The sequence below is a fragment of the Bombus fervidus genome, chromosome 3, assembly GCF_041682495.2.
Source record: "Bombus fervidus isolate BK054 chromosome 3, iyBomFerv1, whole genome shotgun sequence".
NCBI classification, from domain to species: Eukaryota; Metazoa; Arthropoda; class Insecta; order Hymenoptera; family Apidae; genus Bombus; species Bombus fervidus.
This window is the reverse complement of record NC_091519.1, coordinates 13735406-13753790: the sequence shown is the minus strand read 5'-3', so window position 1 is coordinate 13753790 and position 18385 is coordinate 13735406. Positions and strand designations below refer to the sequence as shown.

The 18385-nt window shown below is 38.8% G+C and overlaps 3 protein-coding genes across 3 annotated transcripts; 1 reads left to right on the top strand and 2 right to left on the bottom strand.

Moving 5' to 3' along the window:
- Positions 1-43: 43 nt before the first annotated feature.
- Cpap3-d (cuticular protein analogous to peritrophins 3-D) lies at positions 44-4530 on the bottom strand. Its single transcript, XM_072000363.1, has 5 exons — positions 4371-4530; positions 2494-2712; positions 1375-1642; positions 454-588; positions 44-331 (listed from the first exon to the last, which is right to left on the bottom strand). The coding sequence occupies exons 1-5, from the start codon at positions 4429-4431 to the stop codon at positions 316-318; spliced, it is 699 nt and encodes a 232-aa protein (XP_071856464.1). The 5' UTR covers positions 4432-4530; the 3' UTR covers positions 44-315.
- A 2969-nt stretch (positions 4531-7499) lies between these two features.
- LOC139985715 (protein obstructor-E) lies at positions 7500-10051 on the bottom strand. The gene is made up of 3 exons (XM_072000364.1): positions 9575-10051; positions 7850-8267; positions 7500-7615 (listed from the first exon to the last, which is right to left on the bottom strand). Exons 1-3 carry the CDS (start codon positions 9819-9821, stop codon positions 7588-7590), a joined length of 693 nt encoding a protein of 230 aa, XP_071856465.1. The 5' UTR covers positions 9822-10051; the 3' UTR covers positions 7500-7587.
- Positions 10052-12079: 2028 nt separating this feature from the next.
- Positions 12080-14816, top strand: Arp5 (Actin-related protein 5). The gene is made up of 7 exons (XM_072000325.1): positions 12080-12382; positions 12487-12801; positions 12880-13160; positions 13234-13452; positions 13526-13827; positions 13896-14076; positions 14163-14816. The coding sequence occupies exons 1-7, from the start codon at positions 12280-12282 to the stop codon at positions 14784-14786; spliced, it is 2025 nt and encodes a 674-aa protein (XP_071856426.1). The 5' UTR covers positions 12080-12279; the 3' UTR covers positions 14787-14816.
- The last annotated feature ends 3569 nt before the right edge of the window (positions 14817-18385 follow it).

Below are 18385 nucleotides of genomic sequence, written 5' to 3'. Positions count from 1 at the left end.
TTTAAAATACATTTTTCTAACTAAAAATAATTAGAAATATCGATAGATCTATTTTTGCTTTTTATAATTATTATACATCTGTGAAATTGTATAGATCTATCGGTATCGTCTATTTTGTACCGATAAAGCAATACTTTGCGTTATAGTTTCGCTAATTTTGCTGTTTCGTAATGTTTTTGGTAGGCGATTAGATTATTTTTTATCAAGTAGAATATTTTGCTTCGAATAAACGGCGAAGGCTGCAGATTTCGAGGTTCTGAAACGGTTGATAGACTCTTGCGAATTCGAATAGCGATGCTGACATCCCTGTGTAATTTAAACGGTATTGGCACTGAAACAAACCGGCGAATTATTTATAATTCTTCGTAAATTATATTTTACATAATTTTCATTCTCACTTGCATCGAAAATATGAAAATAAAAGTTAATTAAACGATGAAATTCGTAACGTACCAATGAGGCAGTTCGTCAGGATCCAAACAGCTCAGACTCACGGAATCGAAGAGTTTTCCATCGCCGCACGTAAGCAAACGTGGATTACCATCGACGCAGGTGATCAATCTGCCACAGTCCCCAGGTACAGGGAATCTGAGAAAGAAATATTCTCTATAAGTAGGATTACAAATATTTTCTCCCTTGGTTTTTATCGCTGTTGTGCCATTAAAAGAAAGAGAAACGACGAAAATTGGGTTTCTTAACACGACGGTAACGCCGAGTAACCGTAAAACACGTGTCACCTCTCAACGGGCGTTCCTTCGAGTTATTCTCTCGTAAGCACAGGGAGACCGGTTTTTAATTTCTGCGTCGAACAAAACAGCGGTCGCTGGTTATTTAAGGACATCGGCTTCTTTCGCTTTCAAACGAACGATTCAGCCTGCAGTAGGTAATTTATTTAATCGATAAATTCTCCTCCGACGGTGTCGCTTAAAGAAACCTCCGAAAACTTTTCGTTATTTGTATTAATATCTTTTTCTTCCGTATAAAATCAAACGTTTATTTACTTTTAAATACTTGTCGGTATTTTAATCTCCTGTTAATCACGACCCGTTATTAAAATAAATAACGAATTACAAAAACGAAAAGTGAAAAAGTAGCTAAGTGGAATACGAATGAAACCTTCGCCACGCTTGAAAGCGTCTCTACGACAGACAATAGACCCCAACAAAAAAGTCTACATTTTGCGTACGAACTTCGATGATCAGACTAGCGTAAATGCACATCATGCATTTATAATCCAGCCATTGTTCGTACTCATCGAACGCCCATGTATATCAATCGCATACCCATCGAATAAATTTCTGAAGCGTTTATAAATAATATATCGTTGAAAACAATGGCAACTGCGAGAACAATGGTTTCGTAGGAACAACTTACCTCGGGTAGGGCCAGAATTTGGCAGCAGCGCTGTGCGAAGGTACTTTGTGCGGACACTTGAAGCCGACTATTTCCTCCGGATTGCAGTAGGGCAACAGTTGATCGGGCCAGACGCAAGTGTGACTCTTCTCGTCGTATACTAATCCTGCGTCGCAGTGCGCTTCCTCGGGGTATCCGTGGACGCATTTGATGTAAGTGGTGCTGCACAGGTCGCTGGCAGGATAGAGACCGAATTTATATTCGCAGCCGGGGCTACTGAGCGGAGTAACTGAAAACGACCCACAGATTTTTAGATTTCGAACTTTCACGACGTTTATTAAACGACGTATCTCTGTGGTTCTTCGGGCTTCGGTTGTGTTTCTTGGTAACGCGTTGCGTCTTGTTCTAACGTTTCAGGTCTACCTTGAAGCGGACTGGAACGTTCAGGAAACGACGGAACAACGCGCAATGAAAACTATCAGGAACACGGTCGAAATCCGAAGAACCGTAAATATGTTAGCTAGTCCGGAGATTTTTATCTGATCTCTTATTCTTCGTTTTTTAATAAACAGAGAGACATTTGCGCGAATTCGTATTTTCAGGAATACAATTTAAAAGATAAGACCTGAATTGAAATTTCTTTCGTCTGCGAGATATCGCAACGAATGTTACACCTTACATACTTCGTTGTATTCTTGTGTATTCGCGTTGTCTGCCCACTTTTGAACCTTCAAATTTCCTATAAATCCGCGAAAGTCCGCAGTCTGGTCGTAAGCATCGTTCGTATTCTTCGACGTAACGTGACAATTTCGACACACTGTATCTTTCTAACGCTTGAAACGTTTCAAACTTGATCGAAATACGAAAGAATCGTCGTTGATACGTCGTGACTCCTTGCTTTAATTTTATCTTGCTTTTTAATTAGTGCCGCTTTAATACGCTAAGAGGGTAGACATATCAGAACAAGGCTGTGATATGAAAATTCAAGGAGCGCAACAGGATTAACGTTACGATTTAACGACGTGCTATAAACAAGGTGTTAATAAATCCAGATAGAAAGACGGAACCTTCACGCGTAGCTCGTATATGCGTGTCGTTACGACATCGTCGCAATTGTTGAGAACGTAACGAGATACTTACGGTCAGCCTTGCGATCTCCGCAGTGGACGGCCCAGTGATAGTTGCAATGGTCGTGTACGGCGCCATGGCCGTCGAAAAGTAATCCGTTCTCGCAGTACTCGAGGGTCAGGGTGCCGTTCGTACAGAGGAAGAATGCGTTGCAGTCCTCGGGGTGAGCGTACGCGTGCACGCCATGAGGGTCGGGACAGGGTGGCGCACCCAACAGGGTAGCTGCTTCAACTATACATCGAAATTAAAAAAATGCTATTCAACGATGGGAAAAATTATCATATTCGGAAAGACGAATGAAGTTATAAAAAGTCAAAGGTTTTCTCCGAAAAGTAACGCCGACATGTTTTATTATTAGCGTGTAACGAATGGCGACATTTAAAAGAACTAGAAAGATACAAATTTATGAGATAAGAAACCAGTTAAAAAAGCAGATTTTAATAGGTGAAACGATTGATCGGAGCAATAAACAGAAAGAAATATCAAGGAAAAGGTCGTGAAACACCTGGAAACGATCGTATTGTTTTATTGTTGTTGTCTTCTTCGTAGCTTCTTTGCAAGTTCCGCTTCGTCTCATCTTGTGTACAAAAATTGTGCCTGATCTAACAAACTCAGATATTAAAATAGGAAGAGAATAGAGGAAAGAAATGCACGCGTTACCTTGAAAGAATATATAAGGAACATTTACTACTACTAAGATGCTCATTCTGAACGAGCAAAACGATAGAGAAAGCGAGTCAAGGTTACAGACGGTGAATCTTGAATAGACAATCAAGCGAAAAGAAGAAGTATGACAAAACGCAATAGCAAAAAAAAGAGGCTAGTTGCTGGTCGAGTAACAAAGCGTGTCGCGAAACAAAAATATTCGTGCATCGGCGAATGGAAAGTCGGCGCTTCTTTGTACGAAGAAACAATCAGGAAGAACACTGCGAGAAAACCGCAAACTACTGGTAGTCGAGGCTAATTGCTGGCAAAAGGATTTCTAGTAACCGACGACGTTCGCGATAGAAAGGAGACGGGCTAAGAACGAGAAGGCTGAAGGCAAAGAACAAACCAGCTCGAGGTAGAAAGAGAAACCCGCATATTTTAGCGATATTAATCACGCGAGTACGAGTTATTCGTTATCGAGAGAAATAGAAAGTAACATCGATCATCGATAAGATGCCGAAAAAAGGCACGGCGAACGATGCTAATAGGATGAGATCTTAACGAACATCCAAGTCTTAAATATCAGAAACGATCTGTAAGAAGAGTACCATCTACGATCGTAAATTACCAAAGCGTGGTTCTTCGATTGAATCGAGAAACTCTTTAAAATTCCTTCGCGCGGTAAAACAAATATACCGGCTACGTAATACGTTCGTTGTATCTGTGATATCGAAGAAGGACAAAGAGGAAAGCACGTCGAAAGAAAAGACACGGAGGAATACGGAAGAACGCGATGTAGAAAGAGGCGACGTGCCATCCGAATGGCGCGTGCATGAATAATGCAGCTCGGGTTAGATCGTGGTCGACGATATGGCGAATACGTTTCGGAATAATAGAGAGGAAGGCGTGCAAACCCGCTAGACAGACTCCGCCATTATATCATAGGTCACGTCGACGTAACCATATGGCGAGAGGAGGCGGTCGCCGAGACAACGGTGAAAGCTATTGAAATTGTATGACACGAGTGTCGTAACTCGGGGAACGACCGAGACCAGACGCGAATACGCCTGCTGGGATGCAACCCGGAGAACGGTCGATGCGCTTCTCTGGACGCATCGTTGGCCGCCGATGATCCGCGGGTCGAGAAGGAGGAGGAAGAGAAGGAGGAGGAGAACTTCGTCGTGAGGAATCCTAGCAGAGGTGTTCGATTTGACCGACGATGGTGAAAAAGAAAAACTTACCGGAGGCGAGAAAAATCACCACGGCCAAAAAGGTCACGCTCCTCCGGTGTACGATCGTCATAGTGGTCGCTCGGTCTGATCCTCCACTCGGGTCGACTCTGACTACTGACACTTAGTTATCGACCTCGGAACAGAGAGCTTCTCCCTTCACTTGCTTGGTACACTTGCTCTCTCGTTACCCCACCCTACCGATCGTTCTCCGCGTCGATTTCTTCGAGCGATCGTGCGACTTCGGTGAACCGAGCCGAGCGTAGCCGAGCGGACAAGCGGCCGATCGAACGTCTCATCCGAAAATCCACGGGAATTTGCAAAAAACGAAGCGAAAAATGTGAGAAAATGCGGTCCCAAAGAGGTTGGACTTTCGTGAGATTTTCTGTAACGCGTTCACTGCCATGTGACTGCGAATTTTCTATATTTTGTCCTGGCAGCCGCGATAAATTGAAATGTATCGTAAGATTTCATTTTTGCAATGTATTATGCCCTATTTCCACACTTTTTCTCTGACTTTTTCTCTGGTTGTTAAGCAAATCATTCACGTTGAGGAACATCTTTTAGTCCATAAAAATTGATCTTATTTTAACCATCGTAGACAATTTAGCAACGTGAATCAACGGTGACCATCGTGACAGTTAGCGTGTTAATATCTATTCTTCATAGAGCGCAAACCTTTTTCCAATTTTTCGTCGACACTGAACGTATGTAAGAATAACCGCCAATTGCGTATTAATATTGTAAGTGCAACGGAGAAAATAATTTATAGAAACGATTGCGCAACGTAGAAGAAGAACCAGGTTTCGCGTTACTGGACTGACATTTTGGGAAACAAAAAAACCTCGGTCTAGCATCTTGATTACATTGAAAACGGCTACTTAGCTGATGTTTTATAACGTAGTTAAGCGTTTCCTCCTCGTTAACATTTCCATCAACTTTCGTGTTTACGACGATGCAAATTTATGTACATAAGTGCACATAAGTGTACACGTGCTATACACGTGAGCTGTAATTATATCAGACAATTGCTACGTTCGTAATTATTTAGGTAATCGTTGATACGGTTATGAATGAAATGATTACACAGAATGATACGAGTACAATGGTCGAAGATAATCATTTTCGAGTAATCGAAAAGTTAATAAAACGACGATTTTTATACACTGCGTATGTGTTACGTACATTTTACGTACATAACGTATTGACTCATTTTCATGCTGTGATTGAAAAATATGTATAAATTTCACGCGATTCTGAACTTGTTAAAGAAGTAATGTCAAACTCTACAGCTATCTCGGTTCTTGTAATGTGTCACAGCAGTTGCAAGGAAACAGTACTATTAACGTTAATTAAATTAATTAACGATAATTAAAAATAATCTTAGAAAGAAGAAGAAGTTTGTCGTTCTTTTCCATGGCAGAAAATAATAACACAGAAATATAGAAAAACATAGTTTTACATCAAATAATATTTTAGTTTCCTGAAAGTTATTTACCTATATCACTGACATCTGTCTTTAGAAAACTATGTAGAAGCGTAATAAACTCCGTAACTAATTTTACAGATAATTTATACGTATTTTTAAAACGAGTTCTTAAAGAGAAACGACAACAGCCAAGTAGCCAACGCGTTAAATTAAACTCTTCTACTACGCGTTAAATTAAAATTACGTGTAAAGTAGAAACGTAGAGTTAGAAATCCTTTCCATCTAACTACTTTTTAACTATTTGACTACCTGCCTGCAACGCGTACTCCCTGATGAGATTCGCTCGATCTTCCAATGTATATACATACCACGCTCATCAACCATTCGTTCGTACAACGTTGAATCGCATTAGCGTCAGCGAGGTTAAAAATGAGAGGAGTATGCGATATACACATATGACCGTACAAATACATTTCCTGGATATATGTATGAAGTACGGTTAGCCCCTGGGGGCTTTAACTGGCCTTACGCAACAGTCATCGCTACTTGGAGCAATGGCTCCTGAAGGGAGAACCAGATCTCCCGGCATGGACAGTGAAAGCCGACGAATGCCGATCGCGATCTCGCTTCTCATGATCTGCATTGTCGGTGAACCAGTCGGATCAACGAAACGAATACGTCATGGTCATGCCTCTGATCGATGGCTAATTGAGTTCTTTCGATCCTCTATCTGGCAAACAGCTGACTATAAAAAATCGAATATCTAAGAGAAAGAAAAGCAAATGTAAAATAAAAGAAACTATGAATGACGAAACGTTTGATAAAAAGTTTGTAGAAAATAATTTTCTACGATATTGTGCAATTTATTTTTCGACGAAACAATTTTTTAACGAGTTCTGCATTCCATTTTCTGGTATCGGATTTTTGTAATCATATGTACTGATTAATTAGTACGTAAATGCTATAACAGAAACAACAACGTGTCGCGATACTTCTCGTGGTCGCTGTAGATCGCTAAAATAGAAGATATTTTGAAAGGATTTTCCAAAATGTCGGATATGAAGCACGAACTTTCACAAATTTTCAATAGCGAGATAGACTCGGCAGAAATGTAAATCGGCCGACGGGGTCGCGAGAAGTGCGTTTCATCGAGCACATCGTAAATTACGTAAAGAGAAAGGTTGCAATCAGGTGAATTAAGTGAAATTGTCCGCCAGCCTGAGGAACCATTACGCGTCGCTCATTGTATTCAAACAAGATCAATTTTCAGCGATTCAAAGTAACAGCTGTAATTGTTTCTTATTCGATGCTTCTTTCTATATAATCAACACCTAGAGAAACTCGGTAGAAGACTTTTAATATCTTGTAATTCCATAGTTTCTTGCTCTTTATGACACGAGAGTAGGCAAATTTCTAGATAAAAGTATTACCCGAATGAAATTATTTGCAACAACTAAACAAAAATATCGCGTCCAATTCGTTCCCTTCTGCCAATCAACGAAATGCAAAATAACGCGCGTGCTACGTTTTCTTCCTTCGCTTATATCGCGAATTCCTTCTTACAGTTATTAACTCGCGGTTATTGATCTTTCTATTAGAACAAGCCGTAACAAAGTTGTCGGCACTATAAATTTCCGGAGCGTAATATCCGTTTACATAAGGAGAAAGGTATAATTATCGTGGGAGGTGTATGCAAAGGCTACTCATTTACGTAAGTGTATCACGGGTTTATTGTTCCTAAGTGTAAAAAAATTAAGCGTTACAGACGTGATCGCTGAGTAACTGGCACCTTGTCTTTATTCAGTTCTTGTTTTTGTAGTAGTCTTCGCTGTAACAAGAAGAGACAACAGAGATAAGAATTTCGTCGCGTCTAAAATGTACAAAATTATGTCACCTCTCCAATAAACACCATATACCACCTACGCTACTATATTAATTTTCAAATTTGTTTTCACTGTCCTGTTGCTCGTTGCTATCGCGATATCGTTTCTTACTTTCGCGATCTTTCGTTATACGACGCGCTTTCGAAGATCGATAAATGAAGATCTTTACGAAGCCTTACCATCCAGGCACGCTCTCCGGATCCATACACTTGAAGCTGTCCTCGCTGTAAACGGTACCAGGCTCGCATTGTCCTTTCTGTGGCACCACGCCATTTTTGCAAATGTAGAACTTGGCACAATCCTCCGGATGAGGATAGGTAGGATGGGGTAGAATCCTGCCGAGTGGTCCAGCCACATCGCCATCGGGACAAACGAATCCATCGTCGAGAACGTCTCTCTTCACGTTCTCGCACAATCTACTGGCATCTGCTGGCCAGACACAGCTAGACATTTTGTCTTCGTAGATCAGACCAGGCGGACAGGGCATTATTTGTGCCACGCCATCGATGCAATTTACGAAACGATCGCAAGCGGTTGGATCCTCGTGTTTGAAGTAGCCATTAGCTCGTGGACATCCTTTGCTCGGCTGTGGTTCCTCTGAATAATTAAGCATCGAAAGCTAATTAAAATAGAGTTAAAGTAGGCTAAAGTAAAAGGCTACGTTAAAGTTTTAATATTATTGATTATATATAACGTATAAATGATATTAATTAACATAAGGTTATAGCGAGAAGGAAATGTCCTTTCACTGGGATTCCACTCGATCCACGGGAATTGGAAAGATTAGCATACGAGTTAAGATTTCGATTCGAGCGATAAAAGAACGCTTGCGGGAGGAAAAAAAAGAAAGACAAAGGCCAAGGAGGATTAAAAGCACGTCTGAAGACGAATTTAGCCAAGGATTCACGGAGAAACCGGTTCGTCCTAATTTATCGCGTCTTTCGCAACTACGCCACGCATTCTAATCGTCGCGTCGTTCTTTTAGCGCGCGTTCGAATTCGCGCATTCGAAACCGAGCTGCGTTCATCGGAAAAAAAAAAACCTGATTTGCATTTTTAGATCGGGCGATTGGATGTTCGATATGGGACATCGATACAAATTTCTGCTGCATCGCGAATTCGAATCACGTTCCTGTTCGGAATTTCATGAAAATAGAAGATAGTGTGACCGGAATATTCTGGTGCGCGCAATCAGACATGTAACTTTCACCTTTGGTTTCTCATAAATTCGCTTCTCGAAGTTCTCGGTATCGTGCGATCTTTACGCGATTGCATCGCCGATCGATTCGTTCGTTCGTAGATTAGATTTAGCTTAGAATCGTGATACTACTTTTAAATTGATTCTTACTTCGTCACCATGTCTATCGTAAATCATTCAAAGGATGTTTCGATAGATTTTACGTGAAAATTCCTTGAAAGAAAAATATCGTTTATACGTAAAACCCCTAAAAACTACATAGTTCGTCGTCTGAAAATACATGCGCTTTAAAATCCGTTTGAGATTAAAAATAAAGGAGTTCTCTGTACTCGTTTTTCATTATGATATCTCAATGCTCAAACATTTAAATTTATTTTTCTCTAATGGAAACAAAAGTCAGAACGTTAATGTCGAATAACAAACATAAATCTCGATCTTACGATTCGAATATTTTGCGACAGACGCGCACCTAAGATCGTATGTCTTCCTACGTGAAACAAAACTGACACCTCCTTTCGTTCACGTCGTTTCTACTTCGTCTTCGATCTAAGCCACATCTGTCACCGATAGCTTGGATCGTCGTACGTTTTACACGCTCGTATCGTTTCCCAATACGTAAACGAAGAACCGAACCTAATAGCTAATGCCATCGAGCATTAATAATGTCTCGTTCGTTGATACAAACGATTAAGAAAAGTGTAACTTACGAAGGAGAGTCCTGTCTCCGCAAGGCACGTTAGCTGGAATATCACAGAGTTCCTTCTTAGGGTTGTCGTCTCTGAAGACGAGACCGTCTTTGCACAGCTTCTCCTCCGCCTTGCCGTCTATGCAAACGTAATAAAGATCGCACTGTTCCAGATCCGAGAAGAAACCCTTCGGCTCGGGACACCGAAACTGTGCTCTGCTCAAGGTCACCACACTGACCAACAAAACGAAAAACACTCGAAGAAACATGGTCCTTTTTTAATTTTTTATTTTCTCTCTTCTTCCTTCGCCTCTGAACCCTTAATTAAAGCACAATGGCCCAAAACACGCTACTCCTCCGTTTCTCCTCCTCTTCTTCTTCTTCTTCTTCTTCGTCTTCTTTCTTCTCTTCCGATCCGTCGACAGCACGTAGCAACGTGGATATGACGTGAGCGCAGACCTGAAACTGGTCCTGATTCGCCTGCCACACCACCTCTGCATCCTTGCTTGCATTTCACAACCCCCACCCCCCTTTCGCCGAAACTTCTTTCTCGCTTGCTCGCTCTGCTATCGCCGCTTTTCTTCCACGGGACTGCCGATACTGTCTCACCGCCTAAACCTTCGCTGCGCCCGTTTCGCTTTCTGTTTCCCGCGTTTCTTCTTATTTCTCCATCGGCTACGGACGCGTATCACCGACGCCAATATCCCTGCCACTTCCGGGTAACGCGCAATCTCACCCTACTCCTCTCTGTGCGGGTACGCGAATAGGCGATCTGGTCACAGCTTATCATCGATCGACACAACGATTCGATCGCGTTGCTTCTGGCTCGAGATAATTTACTGGCAGAACAAAGGGGCAGATTGATCGGTGGAGGCTGTCTTATCGCGACGGCGACTGCAGAGCAAGGAAATGTCCGTGGCGCGGAAGTAATTCGTTTACTCGTGGATTTTTTACGCGTTTGTGGGAGGTTCGATGAGGCGAAGATTTGCAGAGTGCGCGTACTATGAAAATACACGTAACGCGTGCAGAGTAGAGCACGCGTTATAGCGATTAAGTAGCAGGCGATACGTGTGTTCGTGTAGGTTTCGTTTTTTCGAATTACGCTCGTAATTACGCCTTTCGTACGTTGTCGATCGATCGTCGAATTCCATAGAAAGTTAATAACATTCGAGATTCGTATTAATCTGTGCTGTAACATTCCGTGCTCTGACAATTTTTCCTCCGTAAGTTTTCTCGATGGTTGAGTTGAAAGCCACTGAAACAGAGAATTGGAAATATCCAACGTTGGGCGTTGACAGTGCTAAATTTAGATCTAATAGATCGCTGAGAGTTGCTGCAAGTACGGATCTTGATAGATGTTTATCTAAAGTTGACGATGCAAATTTGTCTGATGTTAACGGGAAAACGAGAGATACGCGTAGACTTGAAGAATAGAGAAGGTCAACGACTCGAGGATGACCAATGTCACAAGCAGAGTAAATATCGATATAACGTTCGTTTCGTTTCGTTTCGACTTTCAACGCTATTCGTTCGTTGCCATCTTTTTCAACGCGTTCGCAAGTGAAGCAATAAACGAAGAACGACCGTGTTATTTTATCGATCGGGAACAGTTCGTACGATTTCACGCGCGTTTGTGAAATTATAATTGCGCAACGCTTTGAAAGGGTCCGTGAATGTTAATATCGTTACTTCTGCGCACACGTTCTCTTCCGGATGCTTTGAATACGCGTGGCGCCCGATATTCTCGCTCTGTCTATACTCTTTGTCAACATAATCCACGTTTCTTTAATTTCCTCGTGATTTCTCTTTCACGACTCTTTTACAAATCTTTAAACGTTTCACTGACACCCGGCAACAGGACTTGACAGACTCGCGACATTTTACAGATCATCTTTGTACGTTTCGCTGATAAGATAAGAGGATCGATGGTTCTTTGCGCAAACGACTCGATACGCGGGCTTTTACGATGAAAAAATCACGCGTCGAAACGTTAGGACTCGTACGTACGAGCGAAACGTATTCGCGATTGTGAAACGCGAAGAGAAGATGGCGAACCTTCGGTGATTTGAATAAAAATACAATTTCGCTTTCTTCTTTCGTCAAACGATCGTATTTTTAAACGATTTCCTGTGGCCAATGACCGCGAAAGCAGAACAATTTAGATTCGCGCTGTAAAGTCAAACGTATCACGTCGCCTCGTGATTCGTTCGTGATTTATTACAAATACGAAAGTAAGAAAATGATAAAAACATTTAGATAAATATTACGAACAAAGGAAACATCGACTATTTTATAATACCTTTATAACAAGATATTATGTTAGTTACGATTGTTAACAGGGAAAAAGTTTTGATAGAGCGTGATATCTTGGAAAAACTATAAAAATTTTATTTGAACAGTGAGATTCGTAATCAAAATATCACGCAACATAGAAAAATGAATAAAAGTATAATTAATACTAGTAAGTAACGTAAAGATTAAAGATTGAAATATATGTTCTTTCTTCGAAACGTTTGAATTTATTGCGCGTGATACAATCATTGACTAAAACATCGGTGATGCAACGCGTTTGCATTTACACGCCATCTTGTAGCTGGTATTTCAACTTCGTCGATATTACAGTTCCTCGACTGGTTATATTGTTTACATCATGTCTCAAAGCAGCGACGCATACAAGTATTCTTTATGATCTATTAAAAAAGAAGAAATAAATATCATAAATATATAATGGAAGTTCTTGAATTAAAAGACATAAAAGCTGTACCTGATATTATTCATCTTTATCCAAATAGAGTAAAATGCGAAGCAACTCCGCTTGTAATTGATAATGGTAAGTTAAATACATTATTTGATTATATCATATAAATGTATAATTACAAGTACAGATATAATATAAAGCGAATGGAATAAAAAATTGTGAATAATTTCTTATAGGATCGTACAATTGTAGAGTTGGTTGGGCTACTGAAAAAGAATGTCAACTAATATTTAAAAATCTTATTGCAAAACCACGCAAGGAACGTGGAAAAAAGGACGGCGAACCTCAGGTTGGAAATGACATAGCTAATATCGAAGCTGTCCGATTTCAATTAAAAACACAGTTTGATCGAAACGTGGTAACGCATTTTGAAGCACAGGAACAAATATTTGATTACACGTTTACTCATATGGGAATAGATACAGAGGGTGCGGTAAATCATCCTATTATTTTAACAGAAGCGTTTCTGAATCCTAATTATTCCAGAAACTGTAAGTAACATAAGCGTACAAACAAATTTGAGGTTATTTTAAGATTTATGTCATAGGTAACGGCTGTATTTGTTTTAGTGATGGCTGAACTTTTATTCGAATGTTACAACGTACCTGCGATAGCATACGGAGTGGATTGCTTATTTTCTTATCAGCATAATAATTGTCCACCGGATGGTTTGATAATTGGTATTGGATATCACACTACGCACATAATACCTATATTAGATGGTAAAGCAGACCCTGTAAACTCAAGAAGGATCAACGTTGGTGGATATCACATTACGTCCTACATGCACAGGTTGCTTCAACTTAAATATCCAGTACATGTAAATGCAATTACACCTAGTCGAGCAGAGGTATATAGATGATTTATCACTTACACCTGCTATGACGATTCAAAGAATGTGTAATTCCATTTTCTCTATATAGGAATTAATACATGAACATTCGATGATAGCTTTAAGTTATCAAGATGAAATTTCTAAATGGGCGGATCCAGATTATTACGATACAAATGTATTAAGGGTTCAATTACCCTATGTTGCTCCTGCAAATACTCCTGGTCTAACAGTCGAGCAGCAGAAAGAAAGGAAACGCGAATTAGCTAGAAGATTAATGGAAATCAATGCTAGGAAAAGAGAAGAGAGAGTTAGTTTTCTATAAATCTATTTCCATACATTTATTTAGATACTAACGATTGAAATATAATCGTTATTTGTAGTTAGCGGAAGATGAAGAACAACTAAATCAATTATTAGCCGTTCAAGACTTGTTAGAGGAAGGTGAAACGGATGAATTTGATCAAGCGTTAAAAACTTATTCTCTCGCAAATGAGGCAGATCTCATAAAAATGATTAATAACCTGCAAGCAAAAGTAGAAAGGACCAGACAAAAGATAGTAGCGGCTAACTCGCAAGAGGAGAATATCGCGATGGAAGAACAAAAACCAAAAATAAAATCTAGTTTGCAACCTAAAGATCAACAAGATTTTGACGAATGGATTGCTGGTGTTCGAAAGAAAAGGTAACCAATGATGGTTACCTTTGTTGTTTTTATAACGATGTTACAATATATTTTTCTTTATATTATAGGCAAGAAATATTAGAAAGACGACTGGCAAAAAGACAACGTAGACAAGATATGGCGAAACGTAGAACAGCTGCTGCACAGGAAAGAATGCGCATAATAAGCCAATTGGCGAGAAAAGAGAAACGCGATGATGATTTTGGTATGAGAGACGAAGATTGGGATGTTTATAAAGTTATAAATAGGGTTTGTATAAATTTCCATTTATCGTCATCTCGCACTGATATTTATAACATTGAAATTGTACTGTGTTTCTAATTTGTCTTTCACAGGAAGGTGGAGATTCGGACTCGGAGGTAGAACAAGAAAAGCTTATGGAATTGGAAGATGTACTACGACATCACGATCCAGAATTCGATGGTGCTGGATCTAACGTTCCTATGATTCCTGGAGAAACTCATCAATTACACGTAGGGGTAGAACGCTTGAGAGCTCCGGAAATATTATTTCAACCATCTATGATTGGTTCAATGGAAGCTGGCATTGCAGAGACAATCGATTTCGTTTTGAAGCTTTATCCGCCCGAACAGCAGTCGCGACTCGTGGGAAATATATTTCTCACGGGTGGACCGACAAGATTTCCTGGCTTACTTGAAAGATTGAATCGTGAACTTCGTGAAATACGACCATTTGGATCGAGTTTTCGAATAAATATCGCAAAAAATACCAGTCTAGATGCATGGTATGGCGCCAGGGATTTTGGCTTAAATGGAAACCTTCCTGAATTCTTAGTGAGTAAGAAGGAATACGAGGAACGAGGTGGTGAATATTTTAAAGAACACTTGTGCAGTAATACTTACACCCGTTCTCCTGATCCTTTACCTACGATACAGACTCCTGTGACATCGGAACAGGTTATCGTAGAGGATGCTGTCGTCGACGTTGAAATGGAGTAAAAGTATAATTAAACTAAAGTGAATAGAAAATACAGATGATATTTTTTTATGGATATCTACTTTATTACACAAGTGTTTCCGTTTGTTCATTCAATCACGAACAAACTACATTGTAGTCTGTTTGCTGATCACAATGTACAGTTCCCAATCATCGCCATTTTACCATTCAAAGATAATTATGCGAGTACATTCTGGTTTTCTTTTTTTATTCATCGAGAATAATCGACATTCGCTTGTTTATCGGCGCTTGTCGAATAAGCTAAAAAACTGAGAAAGTGATTCCTCACCCCAGCAAGAGAATTTACTACAGCGACCTCGAAAAATCTCTCCTACGTTTCTGTCCATGGCTTAAGTTAACATCACAATACAGTTAATATAATGTATACATATACATATATATATATATATATTGAAAAAATATTACGAAGCCCTACAGGCGATTATATTACAGCTAATTATAAGTGATTCTTGCGTGTTTCACCTAATAAAGGAACATACCGTATGGAAACTCGTTCGTTTCGAACCTTTTCACACGTCACCAACGTACATAAGAAAAGAAGAAACAATTGGATTAGTTTTCTCTTTATCTTAAACAAAAAAAAGAAACAAAAAACGAAAAGAAAAAATAATCATAATCACAAGCGCACAGCGTTTGTTACGTGTATTTGTTTAAAGCACTCAATGACACTTGTTGCATTTTTACTTTTACGTGCTCTGTAACTACACTTTTCTCTCTTATCACATGCAGTTATAGGTAAAATTAGATAAAATTACAAACATTACGACGTACTACATAACAAGTACGGATCGAGAAAAAGTCGATTCTTGAGTAATCCTTTGTTCGAACTTTCATCGAAGAAACGCAACAGATTCGTGAATTACGTTATCTTTCATAGCAAATTACTGTGAAAATTTCGTGTTAGAACGCATAACAATACATATTGCACTACGTAGCGTGAAGCTCATTACAAAATTAAGATTTACAAAAGTCTGACTAATACAGACGATAATACTTAAATTCTACGCAACATTGTATCGAGCCATCTCTTTGTTATTTCTTTTTCATTCTCTCGAGTTACAAATAATTTACAATATTGTATCGTAATGAGCTTGGTTCTAGGCACAAGGGCCTACCCAAACAAAAGTTAAATCACGACACGTACAGACATAGTTCGATCCTTCGAGACTATGCGTAGCCGATTGGTGCTCTAGGTTTCGTGTAATACAGCGGATACTTAATTTAAATAATATCCTTTTTAACTATCACAGGCTGAGGTCGCTGCAGTTTCAACAAATAATTAATAACAACATCAACAGTAAGTAAGTTGCACTTTGATCCGATTTGAAAATTTGAAAATCGGCGCAATCGCTTCGCTACTAAATAATCGAAAGATAGAAAAAAAGAAAATTACGTGGAGGACGTCTATTTCTTATATTTTGTTCCATTGTTCTCCGTTTCCTAAGCTTTTCAAGCGTTTAGCGGCTGTTCAATAATAGCAATAAAAGTGAGGTAGAATCCAATCCTTGAAGAAAGTAAGAATATAAAGTTTTCTATCTGTCTTAGCTAAGAGTGAGGATCTACTTTCGCCAATAATAATATCGTACGCTAATTAAAATTACACGCGGTTTTAACATATTCTTATCGTGGTAATCATATAAAGTAGCGATGATAATAATAATATTAATAATAATTACAATGGTTTACGATAAAATAATAATAATAATAATAAGGACAATAGTATTTCAAAATAATTATTAGTATAACAATGAGATTAATGTTTTGCAATATAATGGCTTCATATATTTATATTATATATATATATATATACATATATAAATGCATGTGTATATATATTTATATATACATGTATTTATATATTTCCTTATAGTCGTATGGTGGGGCAAAGGATAAGTGACAGCTATGTACAGTACATACTTGCCTTAGTTGTACCATCGTTACGTTTATTATACGTACCTATGTTCTCGATAATCATAATCGTAATTGTACGACAATAATCAAGAATCGCAATAAACAATATTGATCTGTAATAATCACTAATAATAATAATATTATCGTCAGTTTTACTCATAAAATACTCTATATTTTCGTGTAGTAATCTTATGGTGATATCATAATTAAGAACTAATATGCAGTATGTACGTAAAGGGGATGTGTTCAACCAGGATATGTCGGTGAAAACTATGGTGTATCAAGCGTCAATTCTTTTTTCTTCATTATATTTATATATATATATATATCTACCATACGTGATATATATATATGTATCATATATATATATATATCATTCACTATCATTTATCGTTTTTTTTTTTTTTCGTTTTTGTTTCGCAAAACTACTATTACAAAAGTGCGTACTCTCGTCTTATGTTTTATAGGTACATACATGTATCGGCGTAACCTATCTATATACTTGTTCATTGTCCTTTATATTAGATCTGTAGCTTTAAATTATTCTCTTCGATTAAACAGGATGCGCCAAAAGTAGTGCTGTCGCTAGAAGTTGGATCACTCTTTCTATGTAAAAATAAGCGACAGGGCTGGAGTCTGTTTCTTTTTTCTCGTGCAACAAATCTCCAATGTGTTCAAGGAAAGTCTCTATCATCGAAACGTGTACATTTGCTTCGATAAGTTGCGAGTCGGTTTACTTCGACAAACTATATTTTGATATTCGATTGCTTCGCTTTTATCGATTACTTGATTAATTATTATACCGACTCTCAAATCTTCTTTTTAAACACGATAATCGGCCGGCATAACTTCTCGCTTCTTGTTCGATTAAAAATCGTACAACGATTTTTCGACATACGCTTGAAACATTAAATTATCGTTACAGCCGATCAAAATATCGTGCGAAGTGCAGGAATATCACACCATAGAATATCATCTATATCTCATACGATCCCATGGAATAACGATTAACAGTATCGTTTACAATTTCGAAGAAAATAGTATCATTTTTGATTTCCGTCTGTAGTTTCATTTTCCTAGAACGTTAAGCGACTACCCGTGTATTTTACGATATGGAAAGTTAATTTCCCTGAAAACCAGACTTCGTACCGAACAAAACTTGTTCCACCACGGTCGACCTACTTTTTCACAGAAAAATAATCCCACAACCGGTTGCAGCACAATTTTCGCCACAGCCTGCGTGCTTTCCTTAAACGGAGCACTATGATAATCCTCTTGTTTAACGTCTCACGCATACACGCATACGCACGCACATTTTTCAAATATGCAAATTCATTCATACACGTACATACATACACACGCGCGTATTTTTGTTATATATAGTATGTATATGTATATATATATGTATATATATATATATGACACGGTACTTTCTACGCATCGACGGTATGTATATAGGTATATATCTTATCTTTATCGTCGTGTCGTATCAGAATCTTTTGTTCCTCCGATGAATCGATCATCCATCTTTATTTCTCCCCGTTATTAATTTCCTGCTTTCTCCCTCCCTTTCTTTTAATTCGCTCTCACCCAGTTCGAATCGTGCGATCTTGCTTTCCCTTATTCTTTGCCGAGGATAACGCGAAACAACATACCGCAAGAATCCGAT